Raw genomic sequence first — 22,646 nt, 5'->3', positions numbered from 1 at the left:
CCTACTGTAGCGTGAAAGAGCGCACTCGTTTTACATCAATTCACTGATTCCATATAGATTTCTACAAAACCTGTTCTATTAAACGCTTATACAAGTAGAGCCCCCCAACAGAGTGGAGTGGGTGTCAGCAGTAAGTATGTGTTGACGTCACTGATTATTTTGCCCTTCCTCTGATCCGTCAGAACAATAACCCCCAAAAAACGGATCCTGTCTGTGGAGCATCCGCGTTCACTCGGTCAGCATTTGGTCAGTAATCCATCAGTATTGCTAAAGACAAAAAAAAAAAAGGAGTGGATCCAAAACAGAGATGACACATGAATGGAATATTTGCATGTCTTCTGTGTTTTGTACCCACTCCTGCTTTTGGCTACCAAATCATAAGCCAATTCTGATGCAAAATAGGGACCATGTCATGCAAGCCTTACAGCTGTTACATAGACAGGATCCGTTGTGCGTCTCATTTTTCCTTCCTTCTGACAGATCAGAAGAAGGGTCAAATAAATGATGATGTCAGCCAGGCCGAAAGGCAAAATAGTGGCCCAGCCATGAAGTGGAGAGGGTGGGAACAGCATGAGAAGTCCACAGAGTGGCCCTATGACATAGTGGTGAGGTGAAAGCATCAGGAGGAGGCCACAGAGTGGCACAATGACAGTGTAGAGGTGGCAGCAGCATCAGTAGGCCACAGAGTGGCACAATGACAGAGTGTGGAGGTGGCAGCAGCATCAGGAGGAGGCCGCAAAGTGGCATAATGACAGTGTGGAGGTGGCGGCAGCATCAGGAGGAGGCCACAGGGTGGCACAATGACAGTGTGGAGGTGCCAGAAGAACCATCAAGAGCCACAGAGTGGCACAATGACAGAGTGTGGAGGTGGCGGCAGCAGCATCAGAAGGAGGCCACGGAGTGGCACAATGACAGTGTGAAGGTGGCAGCAGCAGCATCAAGACACCTGAGTAGTGAGGTGGCAGCAGCATCAGGAGACCACAGACTGACCCGTTAACAGAGTGGGGAGGTGGATGGCAATACCAGTACCAGCTGAAGATGGTGGGTGAAAGAAGAAGCAATTGGCATCAAATGTGTTGCATCAGGCAGTTGGCAGCATCAGAATTGTAGCTGAAAAAGGTAGCCAGAAGAAACCAGTCTCTTTTGTTAAAGTGTTGGAGTGGCACCATGGATGACCTAGTCTGATGCATCAGGCATTGGTGGGTGGAAATCCTGGCTGATCCATGCCTGATTCATCTTGACAAAGGTCAGTCTCTCCACATTTTGGGTGGACAGGCGAGTTATTATTGGGGTAACTAGGGCCCCTGCCGCACTAAACACCCACTCTGATGACACACTACTGGCTGGGCAGGACAGCTTTTCCAGGGCAAACTCTGCCAGTTGCAGCCACAAATCCAGTTTGGCTGCCAAGTAGTCCAGCGGATCTTCAATTTGGGTGGCAGGGTGATGTCCAAGTATGACACCACCTGCTGGTTCAGGCAGTGGCATATCCAGAGCCTGGTCTCGGGAGGGACACTTCCCCGGGCAATTAGAGATTTTGGGGCCCCTGTGTCCCCACCCACCTTCAAGCCACACCCACACACAGCCCCACCCATATACCATGACCAGTAGAGTCAATGTCCCCAGAGTGCCCTTATGTGATCCAATGACCTGTACTGTGTGCCACTACAAAAAACACTTAGTTCCCCCAGAGGTAAGGTGCCCATAGAGCCCCTATAATTTGTGCCAGTATAAAATACTCCTATATAGTGCCCCCAGAAGATGCCCCCATAGTGCTCCTTCCCGTCCTATATAGTGGCCCCAGAAGATGCCACCATAGTGCTCCTCCCCATCCCCATAGTGCCTTTCATAATGGGGAGTATAAAATGCCCCACATAGATGCCCCCATAATGCTTCTCTCCCCCTTTCCTCATAGTGGCACCAATATGGGTGCCAGTATTAAATGCCCCTATATAATGCACCCACAGTGCTCTTTCCCCCCTTCCCCATAATGCCCCCATAATATGCCAGTATATAGGGCCCCCGTTAGATGCCCCCATAGTGTTACTTCCCCCCCTTCTCCGTAGTGCTGCTAACCATAATGTGCCAGTATATATGGCCCCCATAGTGCTCCTTCCCCCTCTTCTCCATTGTGCTCCCCCCCATAATGTGCCAGTATATAGGGTCCCACCCCCCTTCTTGCCATACTGTACAAAAAATAATTAAAACAATAAACACTTATACTTACCTCCATGACACTGCGATGCGATGCAGGCCTCTTACGGCCTGTGTCCCACTCTGTACGGCTCAGCTGGTGCCTGCACCGGCCTCTGATAGGCTACAGGCACTAGGCCTGTAGCCCATCAGAGGAACGGGCAAGGAAGACGCCTCTCCCTGCTCCGCACCGTTCATCAGATGAATATAGAGATGAGCGCTCATCTCTCCCTGCCGCTGCCACCGCCGCCGGAATGGTGAGTCCACCCCTGGCTCTCACTATATTCTCGGGGGGGGGAAAGAAAATTGGGTTCAGGTCCTGATCCAGGTCTAGCTGCTGCTGCTGGTGATTAGTTTCTTCACTAGGTGGGTGAAGAAAGCTGCTCATCAGTGACTCTAGACTAAAGTTGCTGCTGATGGAGCTGCAACTGCTCCTACCCTCACCAACCTGCCACGGCAGAGGAATGTGAGGGCAGAGGGCCTCTCCCCGGTTAGACCTGCAAGAGGATGTACGATGGTGCAGATAGGCACAGGCCAACTGGCTACATAGGATGTCTCTATAGTAGTTCAGTTTGTCCTCCCTCTCAGCGGGTGTAAAAAAGGCCCCCATTTTAGACCGGTAGTGAGGGTCCAACAAGGTGGAGAGCCAGAAGTTATCCCTCTGCCGAATGCTGACAATTCGGCTGTCACTACACAAGCAAGTGAGCATGCATCGGGCCATTTGTGCAAGTGACTCGGAGGGATTCCTTGCCTCCATCTCCACTGCATGCTGCCACGGTGTGTCTGGGTCATCTGCCTTGTCTTCCTCATCACCCTGTAGCTCCTCTGGCTGCTCCTGCTCCTCCTCTCCTGTCACCTGTGTAGAAAAACCACCCATTTTGCTACACATTTGTGCTCCAATGTCCTCCTCCTCCAGTTCATCCCCCACAGGGCTCATGTGGCCGTGAGATCTAGGCCCCATGTCTCCAGTCCCCTGACCAGCCAGATTTACCAGCATCTGTTCCAGGACATGAAGCAGTGGAATGACGTTGTTCATCCCGTAGTCCTGGGCGACTGACAAATAATGTGGCCTCCTCAAAGGGTCTGAGGAAACGTCAGGTGTCAAGCATGAGCTGCCACTGGCTGACATTGAAGTTACGCAGGGGAGTACTCCTGTCCGCTTGGATAATCAAGAAATCATTTATGGCTCTTCTCTGTTTGTATAGTCGGTCCAACATATGGAGGGTGGAATTCCAATGAGTGGAAACATCGCATATCAGCCTATGATGGTGGATGCCGTTCTGCCGCTGCAGCTCAAGGATGGTGTGCTTTGTGGTGTACGAGTGACTGAAGTGCATGCAAAGTTCCTGGCCATTTTTAGGATGTCTTGCAGATGGGTGGAAGACTTCAGGAACCGTTTGAACAACCAGATTGAACACGTGTGACACGTAGGGCGCATGGCTCAGCCCTCCTTGATGCAGTGCAGTCACCATTTTCTTCCCATTGTCGGTCACCATGATTCCGATTTTGAGTTGTCGCAGAGAAAGCCAGGATTCGATTTCTTAATGAAGGACACGGAGCAAATCCTCCCATGTGGGACGTACTAAAATTTGCTGTGGGGCCCAGTCAGTTCTAGCTACATCACTGCACAGATCCTTCTCTCCACCAGGCCTGGCCCAGCGGTGACGTCATGACGTGTGTCTCACTGCTGCAGGGGGGCCGGAGGAGAGAAGGAGCGGTTAGTGAATGACAGGACCGCCGGCTCCCCTGCGCTCCAGAAATGATAGATGTGTGGAACCACTGGGGGGTCATTACACTGTAAGGGCCCCTTACACAGTATAATGACCCCCAGTGCCCCCATTCAATATAATGACCCCCAGTGACCACCATACAGTCTGACCCCCAGTGCGCCCTCCATACCATATAACCCCCAGTGTGGGAGCCACTGGGGGGTCATTATTCTGAATGGGGGGCGACTGGGGGTCATTATTCTGAATAGAGGGCCACTGTGGGGTCATTATACTGTGTGTGGGGCCACTGGGGGGTCATTATATTGTGTGTGGGGGCATTGGGGGGGTCATTATACTGTGTGAAGGGCCACTAGTGGTCATTATAATGTATAGGGGCCAGTGGGGGTCATTATACCTTGTGGGAGCCACAGGGGGACATATAAATGTAATAAAAATGCCTCAAGGGGGCCCACTGGGATTTATCGCCCAAGGGCCCAAATTAACCTGGGGTCGACCCTGGTGATGCTGCATATGTTGACGCAGGGCTGTGGTGCCAACATTGGCACCCTGGCCATGCTTCACCTTCTGCCCACAGATTCTACAAATGGCCATGTTCACCTCCTCCGGCGGTTTAACAAAAAACTGCTACACTGCAGAGTAGGTGATTTTTACCCCCAACACTCCGCACTGACTGACTGCTAACGCCGCTGCTTCCGTGAACTACTGCATCACTAGTTTCCGGGCAGGTAGGCTCCTGCAAAGCGGGTGGTCTACCCTGGGCACGTTTGGCTCCCGACCTCCCACTGCTGCCACCCTGCTGACTCCTGGCCACGTAAGCGACTTGCTGGCTCCACCGCTGCCTCACGGACAGGCTGCCACCCTCTTCTCCCGATGATGATGAAGCCCCTAATTCACCCGGCTCCCAAGTGCGATCAGCTACATCATCATTGAGTACTGTCTACAAGTCACCGATGTCTTCCTCAACGGTCTCTGAGTCAGGAGCCTGACCGCTCGCAACACCAGCTAGCACGGCACTCTCTTCATCACTACTTGCCCGCCTACCGGAGGAAGCAGCGGATGTCTCATCCACATCTTGGCTGGCCAGTAGCTTCTGACTATCCTCTAGTAGCTCGTCCTCGCTGTATAGTGGAGCTGAGCCCACAGCATATAATACTTGTCTGGCTCAGGGAACAGAAAAGGACAGAGGCAGGTTGAGGATAGGTGAGGGCACAGGACCTGCTCCCGGCACATACCAACTAAGAGTTGTGTTTGATGAACCCACTGACTCTTAGCTGAGGGTGTCTGAGGTCACTTGGGACGAAGTGGATGACCGAGTCAACCATTCAAGAACCTTTGGGTTGCTGGTCAAGACACGACCGCTAGATGACACCGGGAGCTCAGGCCTCTCGAAGTGACCCCTGCTGCCGCGCCTCCTTACTCTGCTGTGACCTGTGCATGTGCCAGAAACATTTAGGCCTCTGTCACTCCCCTGTGCAGGGCCTGGGACTTTTCTGTCTGACATACTGTTAGATTAAATAAATAAATAGGAAATTAAAACACCCCAAAAAAGTCTGTAATTTTCTCACTTCACCACACGACTCATCAGCCCTTTTTTCCCCCCACTAATACACGCCAAAGAAGGCTTTAGAACATATAACTGCACTGCTGAACGGCAAATAGGCCCTTACTTATTTCCACTTATACATGCCACAAAAGGCTTTAGAACATATAACTGCACCGCTGAAGGACAAATAATATATATTTTTTTGCCACTAATACACACCAAAAAGGGCTGTAATTTTCTCAATTCACCACACAATGGCTAATAAGCCCATTTTTTTGCACTACTACAAGCCAAAAAATGCTTTAGAATATATACTGTAACTGCACTGCACAAGGGCAAATAAGACATATAAATATTTCCTTGTAATAAACCCTGTTAATGGCTGTATCAAACAGCACTTGCACCCCAACAACAAGAACGGTTTGCTGGAATTACAGAGCTGTATAATGGCAATTTGGATCCCCAGTCAGTGCACCAAGGTGTAATAGGATTGTTCCTATTACCCAGTCTGTAACCTCCCCTACTGAACCCTGTTCTTTTTCAATACTGTGGAATGATTCCTCCCTATCCTTTCCCTGAACTTCTATACAGCAAAATAAAAGTTTTAAAGTCTTTTCTACCACTGTCCCTAGCGCCTGCTGACATCCTTCCCTTAACTAAGTACACCGGAAAATGGCTAACTCCAAGATGGCTGAGGCTATTTATAGGGCTGTGACATCACAGGCCTGGCTGGCTGCTGATTGGCTGCATGCATGGCATTGTGGGTGATCCCTCGTTCCCAGAGTTCCTTGCTCCATGTCCTAACACATGCAGCAGCCGTTTTAGGAAAAAATGTCATTCGTTACCACAAAGCGTGAGGAAATTCGGATTCGGTGCGAATCTAATTTTTGCTGAAATTCGGATCGAATTCAACTTCATCAACTTCGATTCGGTCATCTCTAGTAGAGAGACACATAAAAAAAAAGAGGCTAGACATATGAAATGTGACAAAATAAGAAATCATGAAATTGCAAACATTTTCAGATATTTTAGTGTAAAATTTGATGTACTGGTATTATACCATCCTAACTGGCAATATGCAATATTATCAATGTGGATGCTGTACCAACACCAGTAAATACAGCCATAACTGAGGTCTCCTATGTTGAGCCACAAAGCCCACCAGTAAAATTTATTTTGAGGGCCCATTATACAATTTTACCTACTTACACAGCAGCAGACAGCAACAAGATGCTACAAGATGATTGATTATGGGGTCCCTGCAGCAACTTTGATAAGGCAGGTCCCTGGGAAAGGAGGATTCTGGCTGTCCTGCCTCCGTTCCTATAAGTCATCTAAGCCATATGAATGTGTCTATAATAATAAACTGGGTAGTTTCTTAAGGTGCTGTACACTGCCTATTGATATGTAGTGCAGTAAGTCTACTGTTTTATGCCACTTGTGCAGGGGGTTGGGTGACAAGGGGCCCACCTTGCTCAGGGGCCCACCGGGAGATTCATTTGCACCCCTGTGGGCCAGTCCGAGCCTACTCGCCAGCCACTGGCTGGAGGACTATTGGTCTAGAGGAAGACAACAGCCTGGGCCTACCAAAGGTAAGGTAGCAAATGTATGGGCCAGATAAAGGGAGTCGGGCTAGGCTACACAGTGTGTATAACACATTAAAATGCGCTGGAGTAAGATGGAGACCTCTTAATAAATTCAGCGCATCTTCTGAACATCTGTGAGCCAGAGCTATGAGCTGGGGATAGACTTGCACTATAGTTTATGCCAGTTTCAAGAGTAAATTATAGTAATTATGTTGGGCTGTAGGAGGCAGCACCCCTTCTAAGTGTTGAGAGCTGCGTAAAAGTGAAAAGAGACACAAATGTTTGCACAAAAAAAAAGGTAAATGTTTACACCAGAAATCATACAAATTTCCCCCAGTAATAATTTAGTGACTGGAAACAATTGCTTAGCAGTTTGATTACAAACACAGAACATGTTAAACACCCAGATCACAAGCTATCAAATAATTAGCCAACTTCAAAAAGTCTATAGGAGGATAGCAGTTCCCTACTTCATGGGCAGAAGTTCAGAACTACTGCTGTAGTAGCTGTAGCAGGACATGACTTCTGTGTGGGGGCTCTAAGGGGGCATTCTACTGTGAAGGAGGCACTAAGGGGACATGACTACTGTGTGGGGGCACTAAGGAGGCTTGATTACTGTGTGATGGCACAAAGGGGGCATCACTACTGTGTAGGGGCACTGAGGGAAAATTCGACTGTCAAGGGGGCAGTAAGGAGGAATAACTACTGTGTTTGACACAAAGGCGTGGACAGCATACTGTCCAGCATTAATTTTTTTATTTTCAGATTTTTTATGTGACTGAGTGGGTGGGGGTTTCTATAGCAAATGTGGTTGGTCTTGACTAGCCACAAGATGGCTGGTGAGAGACCCATTCAAAAATTTGCTATGAGGCTCAGCCTTTTCTAGTTATATCTGCCGCCAATATTTCTGAAAATGATTACAATTTGTTTCTTGAATTCTTGCATAAAATCACACCAGGTCTGTGCACCTTTTATGCACATCACATGAACATCCCTAATGATTTTTGCTTTTCAGATTTTACCAGCATTGTTTTCCTTATTTGGGATTTCTGAATTAAAAAGTCTCCTGTGACTACTAAGCAAGCCGGTGAATTACATGCTCATAAGAGAAGGAAACTCATTAAGGCACATTTACACTGCGCCTATGAGCAGACAATTATCACGAAGGAAGCGTTCCTTCCGAACAACTGCCTGCTTGTCACAGGATCTGCCTTTACATGCAGTGATGACCTCCGCTGTAAGGGAACGAGGGATGGCTACTGTGATCTGCTGCGCCTTTCGTTCATTCCCGATAATGTGCCTTACAATTGGGCAGTCTAAGTGTGCTATTACACTGAGCTTAATACCGCCCCCCCCCCCCCGGATTTTCTCGGCCCTATATCTATGGCTATGTTCACACCACATTCGACTTTGTACTTTTCAGTACAAAAAAAAAAGATTCCATTTTGGTCAGGCAGCAAATAAGCAAGGGCACCCAGGGCTACCCATGATAAAAGCTATTTTTTGGGCACTGTGAATCATGCAAGGACATAGTCAATAATCATTTTACAGGCTCTTGACCAGCACTATTATATGGACAATGTGGCTTATATAGAGACTATCCACTATTCTATTCTCAATACACTATTGTATGGCAAATAAGATGGTTTGTTCTATTGCACTGTTAAAGTGCTGAATTTCTGCGCTTTTGCACTCCTTCTTTATACTGTGTGGATATTTTGTTTAGATACATATACAGGTATTATGATGACATATTATTATGGCATTATTTGGGCATGGTGTGGCACTATGATTTTGCAAGACATTTCAACTATTACTCAGCTACTGTACGGCAGCATTCTATATTTACATGCTATATAGAGTATTTTTGTGTGTATACATACCGTGGTCCATCAAGATACAATGGCCTCAGGATACAATATTTTAAAAATACAATCGGTCATTGTAAGCTGAAACCAGACAACATACGATGCCTCAGACTCAGGTCCAACCATTCAACATGGCCATTTCTCCGTTATAACCCCTGTATTGGCCGTCTAGTAGCTCCTCTCTACAGTGCGGTACTACATGGCCTGTACTGCCCTCTGTCTGTACCAGGATGAGCTGCTCCTTTTGGATGTCACGTGAGGGCAGCTCCATTTTATTTTTCTGGTACCGGTATGTACTATGCAAAACCCTGAAGAAGCTCCTGTCCTCATCATAGAAAGTGCTTTACAGCTTCCAGCATCTATTCCTGACTTTTATATGTAAGGACTCGCTTTATCTGACTTAAGTTATCTGCTATCTTTCTTAAAGTTTCATTTATTTTCTTATTTAAAAATGACATTTTAGGGCTTTGGAACCAATTACTATTTTTCCATAGAATTATAAACTCTGGATTCAACTGGAACCAGTTAATATTATACAGGTGAAACTCGAAAAATTAGAATATTGTGCAAAGTTCATTTATTTCGGTAATTCAACTTAAAAGGTGAAACTAACATATGAGACTCATTACATGCAAAGCGAGATATTTCAAGCCTTTATTTGGTATAATTTGGATGATTATGGCTTACAGCTTATGAAACCCCAAAGTCACAATTTTGAGGTGCCCTTTGCTCAGGGGGTATGGATTAATTAGCTGACAAGAGTGTGACACTTTGAGCCTAGAATATTGAACCTTTTCACAAGATTCTAATTTTAAGCTGCATTAATGCAATTCCTTTTAATTTGCATTAGGCCTCATGCACACAACAGTTGTTTTTCTCGGCCTCCGTTCCGTTTTTTTTGCCTATAGGATAGTGACCCATTCATTTCAATAAGTCAGCCAAAAAAAACGCTGATAGTTCATCCGTTTGTGTTCCGCGTCCGTTGTCCGTGTTTCCCTTCAGCAAAAAAAAATAGTGCATGTCCTACTTTTTTCACATTTGCGTTCAAGGATAGGCATTTATTACAAGGGATCTGTAAAAAGAAACTGATCCTCCAGAAAAAACGGATGCCGCATCCATTTTTTTAGCGGACGCACTATTTGTGGACGCAAAAAACAACTGTCGTGTGCATGAGGCCTTACTGAAATAAATGGACTTTTGCAGGATATTCTAATTTTTCGAGTTTCACCTGTATATGTCTTGAAATGTTTCTTGTTTGCCTTTTTGTTTTCTTTTCTGTTAGTTCATCTTCTTCAATTCATGTCATTTTAAAACTGATTAAACCAAGTTTTGCCATTTGCTTTTCAATGCTTTCAGGTCATGAATTAAAATGACTAACATACCACAAAGATACATTGTTATAATGGTATGCTTATCCCTAATGATGCCTTTATGTAATTGTGCTTGATGCATTAGCAATAATACTAAGTTAGCTGCCCAGGGTTAGTCACATTGTCTCCAGACAGGCTACTCTCCAAGTCCTGCCTTCTTCCTCTTGGTGACAGTTTCCTGGGATATGTCGTGTTGTGACAACCTGCATGCACAGTGTCCGTATATAGGAGGATTATTCATACCGTATTTCTAGAAAACCAGTTTCAGTGATAGGTAAATTGTCAATTTGGTGGAGAAGAAGTAACATTTAAAAGAAGGCGCCCATGCATTAGAAATCCCTATAGTGAGGGAGACGGACAGGAAAGACTTGCTTGTGTGTAAGAAGGAAAAAGGATTATAGGAAACATAAGTAAACAAGGAGGGCGTGGACCTTCAGCTGTGCCCTACTTCTATTGACTGCCCCCACACTGGCTACTTTACACAAGGTGAGTAGTATGAGAGAGCTGAAGCTGTGGTTGCTATTTGGTGAAGGGAGGAGGGTGTCTGTTTGGGTTGGAGTTAGTAACTGTGTAACACTTACCTCTCTAGGAGACAGGACAGAGTTAAGTGCGGTCATCTCTCATTAGTGTAGAGTTAGGTGCACAGCTACATTCTGTGTACATCACGTCCGCCTCCATGTATCATTAGCAATAAGTTCAAGAAGTAAGTATACAGGGACATACACAACTACACATATGGACTACTTTTAGCAAGTAAATTCTCATATCTTGGTTTACATCATCAAATCTGGGCCTGCTAATTCTTATGGATGGATAGCTTTTATAGACCATACTCTTCCTCTGTAAGTATGACCACTTGTTGTGTGTTTTTTTGCGTATTGCCTATTTTCTGTATTCACCTCCTTAACTGGTGCCACTCTTCATTTGTAGCTCCAGAAAGATGCCCCTTTTCCCTCCTACAATGCTCTGGCCGATATCCTTCCGGACCCATGGGTTCAACAGACAGCAAGAGAACAAAAGTCCCCTTCTCCAGCAGAGCTTACAAAACAGCCCACCACAAACCTGTCCCCCCAATACCTGAGGTAAGAGCCCTAGCCCTAACGTCAGATCATAAGGCCAAACCAGGAGTTAAATGTTCTCATCATTATCTGATATGATTGATGGACAAGTCCTGATTTACACTTGGAATTGCATCTCATGCACCCTGGGAGCACTTGAGCCTAAATATTTCTCATTTCTTCTAGCGGTAACATGGGAGGGCCTGAAGATCCCGTGATGGAGCATCAGGAACAAGTAAGTGGAGAACGTATGTCTGTGCATTATAATTAAATCCATAAATTGTGGGTAGAAAAAATGTCCCCTATTAGGCTGTGTTCATATTTCCATCACACGCTCCATAGGGGCCTCTGTCAGAAATGTTGTTATCTTTGAAATAAAAAATTGATTTGCATGTTGTGCTATTGTTACCATCAAAATGACAGGTACCATGACAGAACTTGATGGACCCATTATGTCAGTGGGGTCTTCATACGATGGATCCGGCACTACGGGGTTTTTTTTGTTTCGTTTTTTCTATTTTTCCGTTCATGAGCAGAAAAATGAAAGTTTTAGTGGACGTGTCAACAGAGCTTTAGAGAATTACATCTATTTTTCCTCTCTGTTCCCATTTTCTAACATGAGACGGAGGTAAATGTTTTCTGTTTTTCGATACAAATTGTGTATGGGCATCCCCCTACTACTCAAGACAAAGCAATGATCTCCATTTGAGCACGCATTTGCTGTGTCTTTTTCAGCAGAATACCAAGCCCAGATCAATAGCTATTAGTGAATTAATCAGAGTGAGAACAGAATTGATTTTCAATCTGTAACGTTAGATGCCTTAATGGTAGTGTGATTTATGCTAAACTTATATAGGCATTAATTGAAGGAAATACTCATTAGGAACTGTTACTCTGAGGAGATTGTGCATTCCGCTATCTTTTTACAATATTTTTTATGTAAATGTAGAAAATTGATTTTCATGCTTGCTAGCAGTCAAAATACCGTTTCTGTATGCTACACATAAAGTATAGGATCTCCCTCTTCTGGCCTTCATTGGCATTGCAGTAATTTTCACAGGCAGAAATAGTTACGCCTCATTGTGCAGAGCAAAGCCATATTACGGTACTCTATAGGTAATCTGTGTGCTTCTGTTGGGTTCCTCTGTGAGTTGCTTCTAGGGAAGGATACCGCTGATGGACCATGTATGTGCCTATAGATTTCTGTGAGTGCTGTGTTACTAATCCACCCAATATGGAACCATAATATGATTGTCTACATTAACCTTGCAAAGAAACAGGGATTGTGACTTATTTCTGTTGAAAATAAACCTGCCACCTACAGTTGGCTTTCAAATAGTATTGTTCTATTATTGCTTCTCAGCACAATTCACATTGCTTCTTAATAGTATACAGTGACATAATCTCTATATTGTACACAAGGCATTTGTATACATTTTGATCAAAATGCATAAGCCCTAAGACAGCTGAAAGGCAGATGAAAGGCACCATCAAAACAAACATGCTGCAAGGTATCACATGCTGTATACTATGCAGTGCATCCCTCTTTTTGTAAAGTAGTTGTGTCTTTGGTCAGAGGATGACTCTCTACTAATCGGCTATGAATGATCCACTACTTTAGGGGTTCTAGTAACGCTACATGTCACAAAATATCATTGTGCATTGAGTATGACTCAGACTTCACCGCACAAGACTATAATCATGGTTCCCACTGTAAATGGGCTTTCGTGGACCATACAATGTCTCACAACTTTCCTCAGGAGGACCTGTCCTCTCTCCTGATTCCCCATAATGTAACAACTCTGCATTGTACTGTCCCTCTATTTTCCTTCCAGTAATTTATGAATAGGTCGACAACTGGGTGTTACCAGTTGATAGTGCGTCCCTGCAGAGGCTGATAGTGCCCAATTAGTGTTGCGAGCGTGAGAATGTGTAGATGCACACCCCTTTATCAAAGGGTATGGTAACACCTAGTTGTTAATTTTTTCATACATTTCTATGAGGAATAACAGAGGAACAAGATGCATATTACTAAGAAAAGATGCTCTACAATTGTTTACTTAAACAGACATGTCAGGAGAGGCGACTGAACCTCTTTAAGTCCCTCTTTAAACTCAGCAGTGGATTTTATGTGGAAACCTCCTAGTTGGTAGTCATACAAGGTATTGCATACCATGGACAACATAGACAGGTTTTGGATCAACAACTGGCCATAAATGTGCGCTGATTGCTCAATTATGTTCACTCAGAGATAATATTTGATGGTTTTGAAATTCTGATGAGTCTCTGGGGGAGATTTACTAAGCAAAATGCTCCAGAATGTTGTCACAAATTGTGCCTAATAGATCATTCAAACCAGCTTCAGTAAACCCTTGCTTTTTTCCCACCAAAAGGAACTGGCAAACTATCGCCTCGCCATGCAGCGTATGGCAGATGACATCATTGCTCTAAACCGTCAGATGAGTGGACTAGAAGCAGAGAACAGTGCTCTTCGTAGTGAGCGTAGTCTGAATCAGGATGCAGGCCGCAGTCTTCTAAGCGACACAGACATTGATGTCATGACCAAGGCTGAACTTGCAGACCGACTTGGTAAGCACATGTATTCTGTATACCTACCTGCAATGGTGCGTTACCCTTCTGGGGACACGGATAGGAAAACAAATAGAGACAAAAAACAGATGGTGGGGCCCTATTGGGGTCCCTTCACACTGAATTTTCTGCAACTGAAAATCAGCTCCATTTATCTGAATGGGGTTGTTTTGGTGGCAAGCACATGGCTTTTAGCAAGCCCCATTCAGACTTTCAACAAGATCTGCAGTGTATGAAGGCACCCTTACCATTCTTACGTATAAGTTCAGAGCTCTAGTCAAATGACAAGTGAGAAAACCCTTATCAACGTCATTTAATTTATAGTTAAAGGTCCTGGGGGTTCTGAAATATATGGCCTGTCTTCAGGATAGATCATCAATATCGGATTGACGGGGGTCTGAATCCCGCCACCCCCGCCAGTCACCTATATGAAGAGGCCTCAGCGCTCCATGATGCTGAGGCGTCTTCCTAGGCCAGTAACGTCACATTCATTGGTCACGTGGCTTAGGAGCAGTCCAGACCCAAGCGAATAGGGCTGTGCTACGGTATCGAGCACAGCCGCTATCCAATGGTGCTGTGCATGGTAAGCTATGAGAAGACCACGACACTCACCATAATGCCAGTAAGCACTGCAGCTTCTTCAAACAGCTGATCCTGAGGGTAGATCATGAATATGAAAATCCAGATCAACTGGACATGAAGAAAATTCTAGAAAATGTTCCCATTTTCTCTTCTTATAGTGACCCTTAAGCAGAAATTGGCGAGTGAAACATCAGAGCTCCGCAGTATGAGAGACCGGATCCAGCAACTGCAGAATGATTTAGTACGGGTGAGTGCTGTAGTACAGGGGTAGAAGGGATGAAATACTTTCTAATCTATTAGTAATATACATATAATATGACCCGCTTTTTCACTATTGATAGTCATTTGGTCTTCTATATGTTTAATTAGAATTTATTTATCCTAGGGGTCTGCAACTTTTTTTTTTTTTTTGCTCTTAGGGCTGCACTGCACTACTTGAAGGGGCCACAATAATACCTAAAGGCAACCTGTCACCCAAACCACAAGCAGAATGAAATTCCGACAGGGTTCCTCGTGTCAGAGAACTATGCTTTATTCTGAAATGCTGAGAATTTCAGAGGAAACATAGGGGGTCATTTATTAAACTGGTGTAAAGTAGAACTGGCTTAGTTGCCCATAGCAACCAATCAGATTCATCCTTTCATTTTCCAAAGGAGCTGTGCAAAATGAAAGGTGGAATCTGATTGGTTGCTATGGGCAACTAAGCCAGTTTTACTTTACACCAATTTAATAAATGACCCCCATAGTTTTAAAAATGAGCCAGAAACAGGAAGAAGAGCTTTTTTCTGACCATACTTGGCTGAATGGGCAAGTCTCTCCCTGTCTGCGTAAGGCCTCTTTCACATAAGCTTATTGAAATCGGTCAGTATTCTGCCTCTGGAATATGATTCCTGATTATATACCATCAGTACTATCATCAGTATTGCTTCAGGATTTCATCAGGATTTACATACATATTCCTTCCTCCCTGCATTTGTGCTGCGCTCCCATAGACTGTAATGGGCGTTTTTGGAAAGAAATACGCACAAACCCCAGACATGATGTGTATTTCAAATACTGAGGGAAATTATACACCCATGTGAATAGCTCTATTCATTAACATTAGCAGCAGATTCAGATACATACAATCCGGACCATATACAGATTGCAAATACGTTTGTGTGAAAGAGGCCTATAGGTAGAAATGAGGGAGAGGGGAAGCCGCAGAGCAGACTCATCTTCTTGTCCATGGCTCATTTTTAAAACTATGGGGAGGAATTATCAAAACTGGTGTAAAGGAAAACTGGCTTACTTGCCCTAGCAGCCAATCAGATTCCACCTTTCATATTTCACAGCTGTATTGGAAAATGAACATTGGTTGCTATGGACAATTAAGCCAGTTTTCCTTTACACCAGTTTTGATAAATCTCCCTCATAATTTTCTGACATGAAAGACCTTGTCCAAATTTCATGCTGCTGATGATTCAGGCAGCATGAACCTGATGATAGGTTTTCATTAAAGATGTAGAGGCACATTTATTAAGACCAGCGTTTTAGACGCCAGTCTAAATAAGTCCTATATCTGGCGGTGGATACGCCGGAAGTTCTGAGGAGCCGCAGGCCTCTTCATAACTTCGGCGGATCCACCGCCACTTCTAAATGTAAGACAGCTTCCCAGCCAGCTGGCCGACCCGTACATGCCATGCCCACTTTTTTAGACCTGACGTGAACGAGGAGAAGTCACAAATTGCGGCACAAAGGACCTTTGCACCGCAATCTGCACCAGAAATACACCTTTTTTAGTCGTATTTCTGTTTAATGGCGTCAAAGTCTAGGTCCACTGTGAATCTGCAGGTACAACCTTGTATGGACACACTTTTTGGACTCGTATTATGCTGTTTTGTATTTTCTGGTAATACAGACTATCAAGAAATAATGCAGGAAGAGTGTGTATTGAGAGGCCGCTGAATGGTTTTGTTGCCTGTAGGCAGCCCAGAGCATGCATGTTACACATGTGTGATTTGTATCATATGTTTAGTACAGTACTGATAAAAGAACTGAATACATATGCAAATGCATATTACATTGTTAATTAGGTGACTTCAAAAGTTATGAACAAGTCACAGTCTTACTCCAGTAAGGATGCAGCAAATTTATCAAACAATGTGTGGCGTTTAATACATTTGGTGAAAGTTACAGCAACACCGACTCCAAATATTCCCCTCATGATAAATTCCCCCATTTTTATATTGAGTGAATAGAGCAGCCATATTGTGTTATCAGCTGTAAGGCCTCTTGCAGACGAGCGTTCCTCCCGCAGCGAGTCCGCATCGCAGTTCCCGGCCTGACCTCCCAGCACTGACGGGATTCACATAGCATTATATTGATTTATGATGCTATGGAACCCTTAGGCCTCTTTCACACAGGCATCATGTTTTTGGCCCGGATAAGATGCGGGTGCGTCGCGGGAAAATGCGTGATTTTTCCACGCGAGTGCAAAACATTGTAATGCGTTTTGCACGCACGTGAGAAAAATCGGCATGTTTGGTACCCAAACCCGAACTTCTTCACAGAAGTTTGGGTTTGGGTTAGGTGTTGTGTAGATTTTATTATTTTCCCTTATAACATGGTTATAAGGGAAAATAATAGCATTCTTAATACAGAATGCTTAGTACAATAGGGCTGGAGGGGTTAAAATAAAAAATTGAACTCACCTTAATCCACTTGTTCGCGCAGCCCGGCTTCATCTTTGCTGTGCACAGGAAAAGGACCTATGATGACATCACTGCGCTCATCACATGGTCCATCACAAGATCTTTTATCATGGTGATGGATCATGTGACGGACCATGTGATGAGCGTAGTGACGTCATCACAGGTCCTTTTCCTGAACAGCAAAGATGAAGACAGAAGAGAAGTGGGGCTGCGCGAACAAGTGGATTAAGGTGAGTTAAATTATTTTTTATTTTTTTAACCCCTCCAGCCCTATTGTACTATGCATTCTGTATTAAGAATGCTATTATTTTCCCTTATAACCATGTTATAAGGGAAAATAATAATGATCGGGTCTCCATCCCGATCGTCTCCTAGCAACCGTGCGTGAAAATCGCACCGCATCCGCACTTGCTTGCGGATGCTTGCGATTATCACGCAGCCCCATTCACTTCTATGGGGCCTGCGTTGCGTGGAAAACACAGAAAGAGGAGCATGCTGCAATTTTCACGCAACGCACAAGTGATGCGTGAAAATCACTGCTCATCTGCACAGCCCCATAGAAATGAATGGGTCCGGATTCAGTGCGGGTGCAATGCGTTCACCTCGCGCATTGCACCCGCGCGGAAATCTCCCCCGTGTGAAAGGGGCCTAAGAGTTACATAGCATCATAAATCAATATAATGCTATGTGACCACCGGCAGCGCTGGGAGCTGCGTTGCCGACTCGCTGCAGGAGGAACGCTCATCTGCAAGGGGCCTAAACAGTCCTGGAATAACAGACGCAGGCGACACATTTTCTTATCTGTCCTGTAGTTTATGACTATGCCAGCATTGTTCTCTCCCCTATACCCAGTTAATGCATCAACCCCAGTCAATACCAATCTCATTATAAATAATGCAGTATATCACTTTATAAGGAGCTGGCACTTATACTTTATTCAGTATATTGATCCATACTGGCAAGTTTCCTTACTGTCAATGATTTTGTAGAGAAATGACCGAGAGAAGGAACTGCTTCTACTCCAGAGAGCACACCAACAGCAGCAAGCCGTGCTCAGCCAGTACCACCAGAAACTGAGCCGGGCGAAAGCCGTACAAGACACAGTGCGGAAACAGGAGAAGGTGAGATACAAAAAATGCGCTCAATGTAACCATGTGAATGCTTGACCTCAATATAGACACAGATGCAGTTTTTCAACTGTGTGTTTTTAAGGGCCAATGCTATCCATACCCCATATTATCTGTCAATACTGGTCAGCCAAGTTATAAGGGAGTCAGGGCTGCCGGTGGCTATGTCATTGGAATAAGGTCTCATGCACACACATGTATTTTTCATCCATGTGCTATCTGCATTTTTAGTGGCTAGCACATTTACCCATTCATTTTTATGGGACTATGCACATATCCATATTTCTGGTGGATCCATGTGGCCATTTCACAAATCATTGAACATGTCATATTCGGGTCCACATTGTGGGCGAGAATAGTTCTTCCTATTGATGGAAGTAAGAAAAATAGGGAATGCACATGGTAGTTGTCCAGATCTATTGTTTGCAGTCTGAAATATGGCCTCCACGTATGCATGAAGCCTAATGTTCGAACTCTTTAAAGGATTAAACAGTGTTCCAATTATTTTCTATGTTTCTACATAATGGTTCTTATGCTTATCTACATTTCTTTTATTCTGGCATAGTGCTTTTGGTAATTGTGCCATTTATTATATACTTCATACAATTTTCATCACATTTCCTTTAGGGCTCGTTCACACGACCGTTGGTGTCCCGTGCCCATGCTGTGAACCGCAAATTGCGGTCCGCAATGCTCGGGCACCTTCCGTGGGGCAGGTGCATGGGGATTGCAGACCCATTCACTTGAATAGGTCCGCGATCCCTCCGTTCCGCAAAAAGATAGTTCCGCAAAGGTAGTTGTTCCGTAGGGTTCCGTTCCGTGCTTCCGTTCCGCATCTCCGGATTTGAAAATCTTTTGAAATGAATGGGTCAGCATCCGTAATGTGGAATGACGAAGGAACGGTGCCCGTGTAATGCGGATCTGCAAATGCGGTCCGCAATACGGGAACAGGACACCAACGGTCGTGTGAACGAGCCCTTAGTCTTATATTTCGTTTAGGGATCAGAACCCATTCAGCGTGACCAATATACGTATAATCAAGAGGTACTGAAAAGAGGCAAATACTTTACAGCCTTTTATTACTGTTTAGCGGTCATTTTTGTGATATGCAATAAAAAAGTTACAGCCTAGGACAAGAAACAACTGCTCTTCAACTAATGCTACATTTGAGACGGTTTATGTTCATGCAGGTAATAGAGAAGATGGAGAAACTGCTGGATAGCAAACTGAAAGATGAGAAGAGGAGTCGTATGGACAAAGGAGACAGAGGTGACCTTGATAGGAAACAAACTGTGACACTGTGATTAAAGTTTTTGGGTGTCACACATCTTGCATTAATAGAGTTGTATAGCCTTGAAGCTGACAACCCCTGGGGTCCACCCTGTCCCCCTGAACATAAAAAAAATCCCACTCACCCATCCATGGTCATGCCGCAGCCCTGTTCCTGGCTGCTCCTGGCTTCCACAGGACCAGGAAGTTCCTTGGTCCTGTAAATGCTAAGACATACGGTAGCATTCAAGCCTGTGACCACTTAGGCCTGTGATTGGCTAACAACGCTCATCGGACCAAGCCACTTCCTGGTCCTGCAGGTACTGGAAGTGGCTGGGAATGAGGCAGCATCAGGACTGCCGACAGGTGTGTGTGGTTTTTATGTTGGGGGCTTTTTTTTTTTTTTTACTCTATGGGTACCATAATTCTTTGTAAAAGTTTAATCATTTAGATTTTCTTTTTTTTGGCAATTTTAGACTAATGACTCATTCAAATGCCTTCTATATGATGATCAAAGTACTGTCATCATCACTGTCACTCTTTAAAGGGGTTGTGCAAGAATGAGGTTTTGTTTTTGCCAAATCACTGGATGCAGCGGACACAGGATCCCCTTGTGTCATGTGACCATTTGCCATGACATGATTGGCGATGTCAAACCAGATGTTGCCCTCAAGGGAGACCAGTGTAGCATCGCAGGCCTTGAGGAGAATGAGCAGGGAGCCAGCGCTGGCATGCAGGTAAGTAATCTTTCCTTTACAGGTCTGGCCAAGTGGGGGGAAGGGGGTTGCCACCCCCTACTCCAGCATGCTTGCACAACACCATTAAAAAGGTCAAACCTGTTAGACAGGTACATTTGCATACATTTGTGAACGTAGTGCATTACTGTATATATTGGGTTAGATGCTTTCTTTTATAGAGCAAAAGATTACTGACGGTCAGGGAAAAAAACACTGCAAAGGAGTCATCTTAATCCAAAATATATCCTGAAACTCCTATTCAAAAGAACCTGAGATAAAACTCCTCTGACAATACGAAAATCTACCAAAAATGTATCTCTGAAAACTAATCTCATCCACAACCATGACATTGTTAAAAAGACTTTACATACAAGACGTAGTAAACCTTGAGATAAAAAGAAACAGCCCTGCTGTGATTTCTGGTCAGTTAAACCTGCAGCCGGCCCATGACACATCCGAGTAATAGACTGATAAAACGTGTAAGTCCAGCCTATGGATGTCAAATTTGAGGGCTAACATCGAAATCAAAATGTCAGGATTAAGTAAGAACTGTTAATACAAAAAAGCTGTAGGATTATTCGGTCTTGTTCTATGAGCAGGTTCTGCATAAAGCATGTTATTTCTGTGTTATGGATGAAGGGTTTTTTCTTTATCCACGATTGCTAGGTGATATATGACTTTGTATAACTGTGAGAGAGGTGATATTAATCTCAAAGCAGGGAGTGATGGAGTTGTGTAAGTAATAGCATTATAATAGGGGTAATACAAATGAAGGAGAGCTCAAGGAGTGACAGCTGTAAGTGAGACCATTAGTGCACAAGTTTAGCAAGGAAACATTGAATAAATCACTTTAAGTGCATGTCTGACCGAAAGATTTGTTTTTGCTTTCATGTGTTAGGTCGTTTTTATTAACTCATGTGATCTGCTTTCTTAGTAGTTTACAAGGTGAGCTGCAATCAGTCAGTCATATTAGACAAGAGTGGAATTGTGTGACCTATCACCAGTGTAGTAGTAAAGTAGATATAAATTTGGTGAAATGGTTGAGCAAGTACCTGTGAAATTAATAATAGAGAACCTCAGAACTCACATCATAACTAGAGATGAGGGAATCGAAGTTGACGAAATGGAATTCAATCCGAATTTCAGGAAAAATTAGATTCGCACCGAATCCGAATTTCCTCACGCTTCGTGGTAACGAATCACATTTCTTCCTAAAATGGCTGCTGCACGTGTTAGGACATGGAGCAAGGAACTCTGGGAAGGCAGGGTCACCCACAATGCCATGCATGCAGCCAATCAGCAGCCAGCCAGGCCTGTGATGTCACAGCCCTATAAATTAAGCCATTTCCCGGTGTACTTCGTGCAGAGAGAGACGTTAGCAGGCGCTAGGGACAGTGGTAGAAAAGACTTTAAAACTTTTATTTTGCTGTATAGAAGTTCAGGGGAAGGATAGGGAGGAATTATTCCACAGTATTGAAGCAGAACAGGGTTCAGTGGGGTAGGTTACAGACTGGGTAATAGGAACAATCCTATTACACCTTGCTGCACTGACTGGGGATCCAAATTGCCATTATACAGCTCTGTAATTCCAGCAAACCGTTCTTGTTATTGGGGTGCAAATGCTGTTTGATACAGCCATTAACAGGGTTTATTACTAGGAAATATTTTTACATCTTATTTGCCCTTGTGCGGTGCAGTTATATGTTCTAAAGCAGGGGTGCACAATTCAGACCCCAGAGCCATGGTTTGCGGCCCCCAAACTGCTGGGCAGAGACGCAGCTTATCGTGCGATCAGCTGTGTTTCTGTGCGGAGACGCACAGCACAATTATAGGATTACAGCTCCTGTTCCTGCACTGTAGCAGTAGCAGGAGGAGTCCCCAGCTGTCAAAGACAGCGGGGGAGCCAAGGAGAAGGCAGAAGCAGTGTATCAGCGCTTCTGCCTTCTTCTCACACAGGTGAGCAGCGCGCTGTGCAGTTTAGACCCGGCGATCACGTGATCGCCGGGTGTCAGGGGCAGAGGACTGCAGAGCCTCACCAGCTCTGCCCTGTACAAAGACCCCCTCAGCAGGCTGGTTTTCCCTGTAACTGGGGCTCCTTTGGATGCTCCAGTTACAGTGTAAATAGTGCAAAAAAAAAGTCTGCGTCCCCAAAGGTCTTTTATGGACCTTTTGGGGACAAAATATGTGGCAAATATATACAGTTCAGACCAAAAGTTTGGACACACCTTCTCATTCAAAGAGTTTTCTTTATTTTCATGACTATGAAAATTGTAGATTCACACTGAAGGCATCAAAACTATG

The 22,646-nt window shown here is 44.5% G+C and overlaps 1 protein-coding gene across 1 annotated transcript in view; it reads left to right on the top strand.

Annotated features, from left to right (window-relative positions):
* The window catches only part of CCDC33 (coiled-coil domain containing 33), a 117,629-nt gene that overhangs the window by 69,196 nt on the left and 25,787 nt on the right, over positions 1-22,646 (top strand). The window contains exons 14-19 of the mRNA XM_040413703.1: positions 11,221-11,372; positions 11,535-11,583; positions 13,742-13,937; positions 14,678-14,766; positions 18,202-18,333; positions 19,530-19,608. Of these exons, the coding sequence (XP_040269637.1) occupies positions 11,221-11,372; positions 11,535-11,583; positions 13,742-13,937; positions 14,678-14,766; positions 18,202-18,333; positions 19,530-19,608 (697 nt within the window). The remainder of the gene's footprint in view (positions 1-11,220; positions 11,373-11,534; positions 11,584-13,741; positions 13,938-14,677; positions 14,767-18,201; positions 18,334-19,529; positions 19,609-22,646) is intronic.

This window comes from Bufo bufo, chromosome 1 (genome assembly GCF_905171765.1).
Source record: "Bufo bufo chromosome 1, aBufBuf1.1, whole genome shotgun sequence".
In the NCBI taxonomy this organism is placed as follows: Eukaryota; Metazoa; Chordata; class Amphibia; order Anura; family Bufonidae; genus Bufo; species Bufo bufo.
This window is presented reverse-complemented; position numbering and strand designations above follow the sequence as displayed.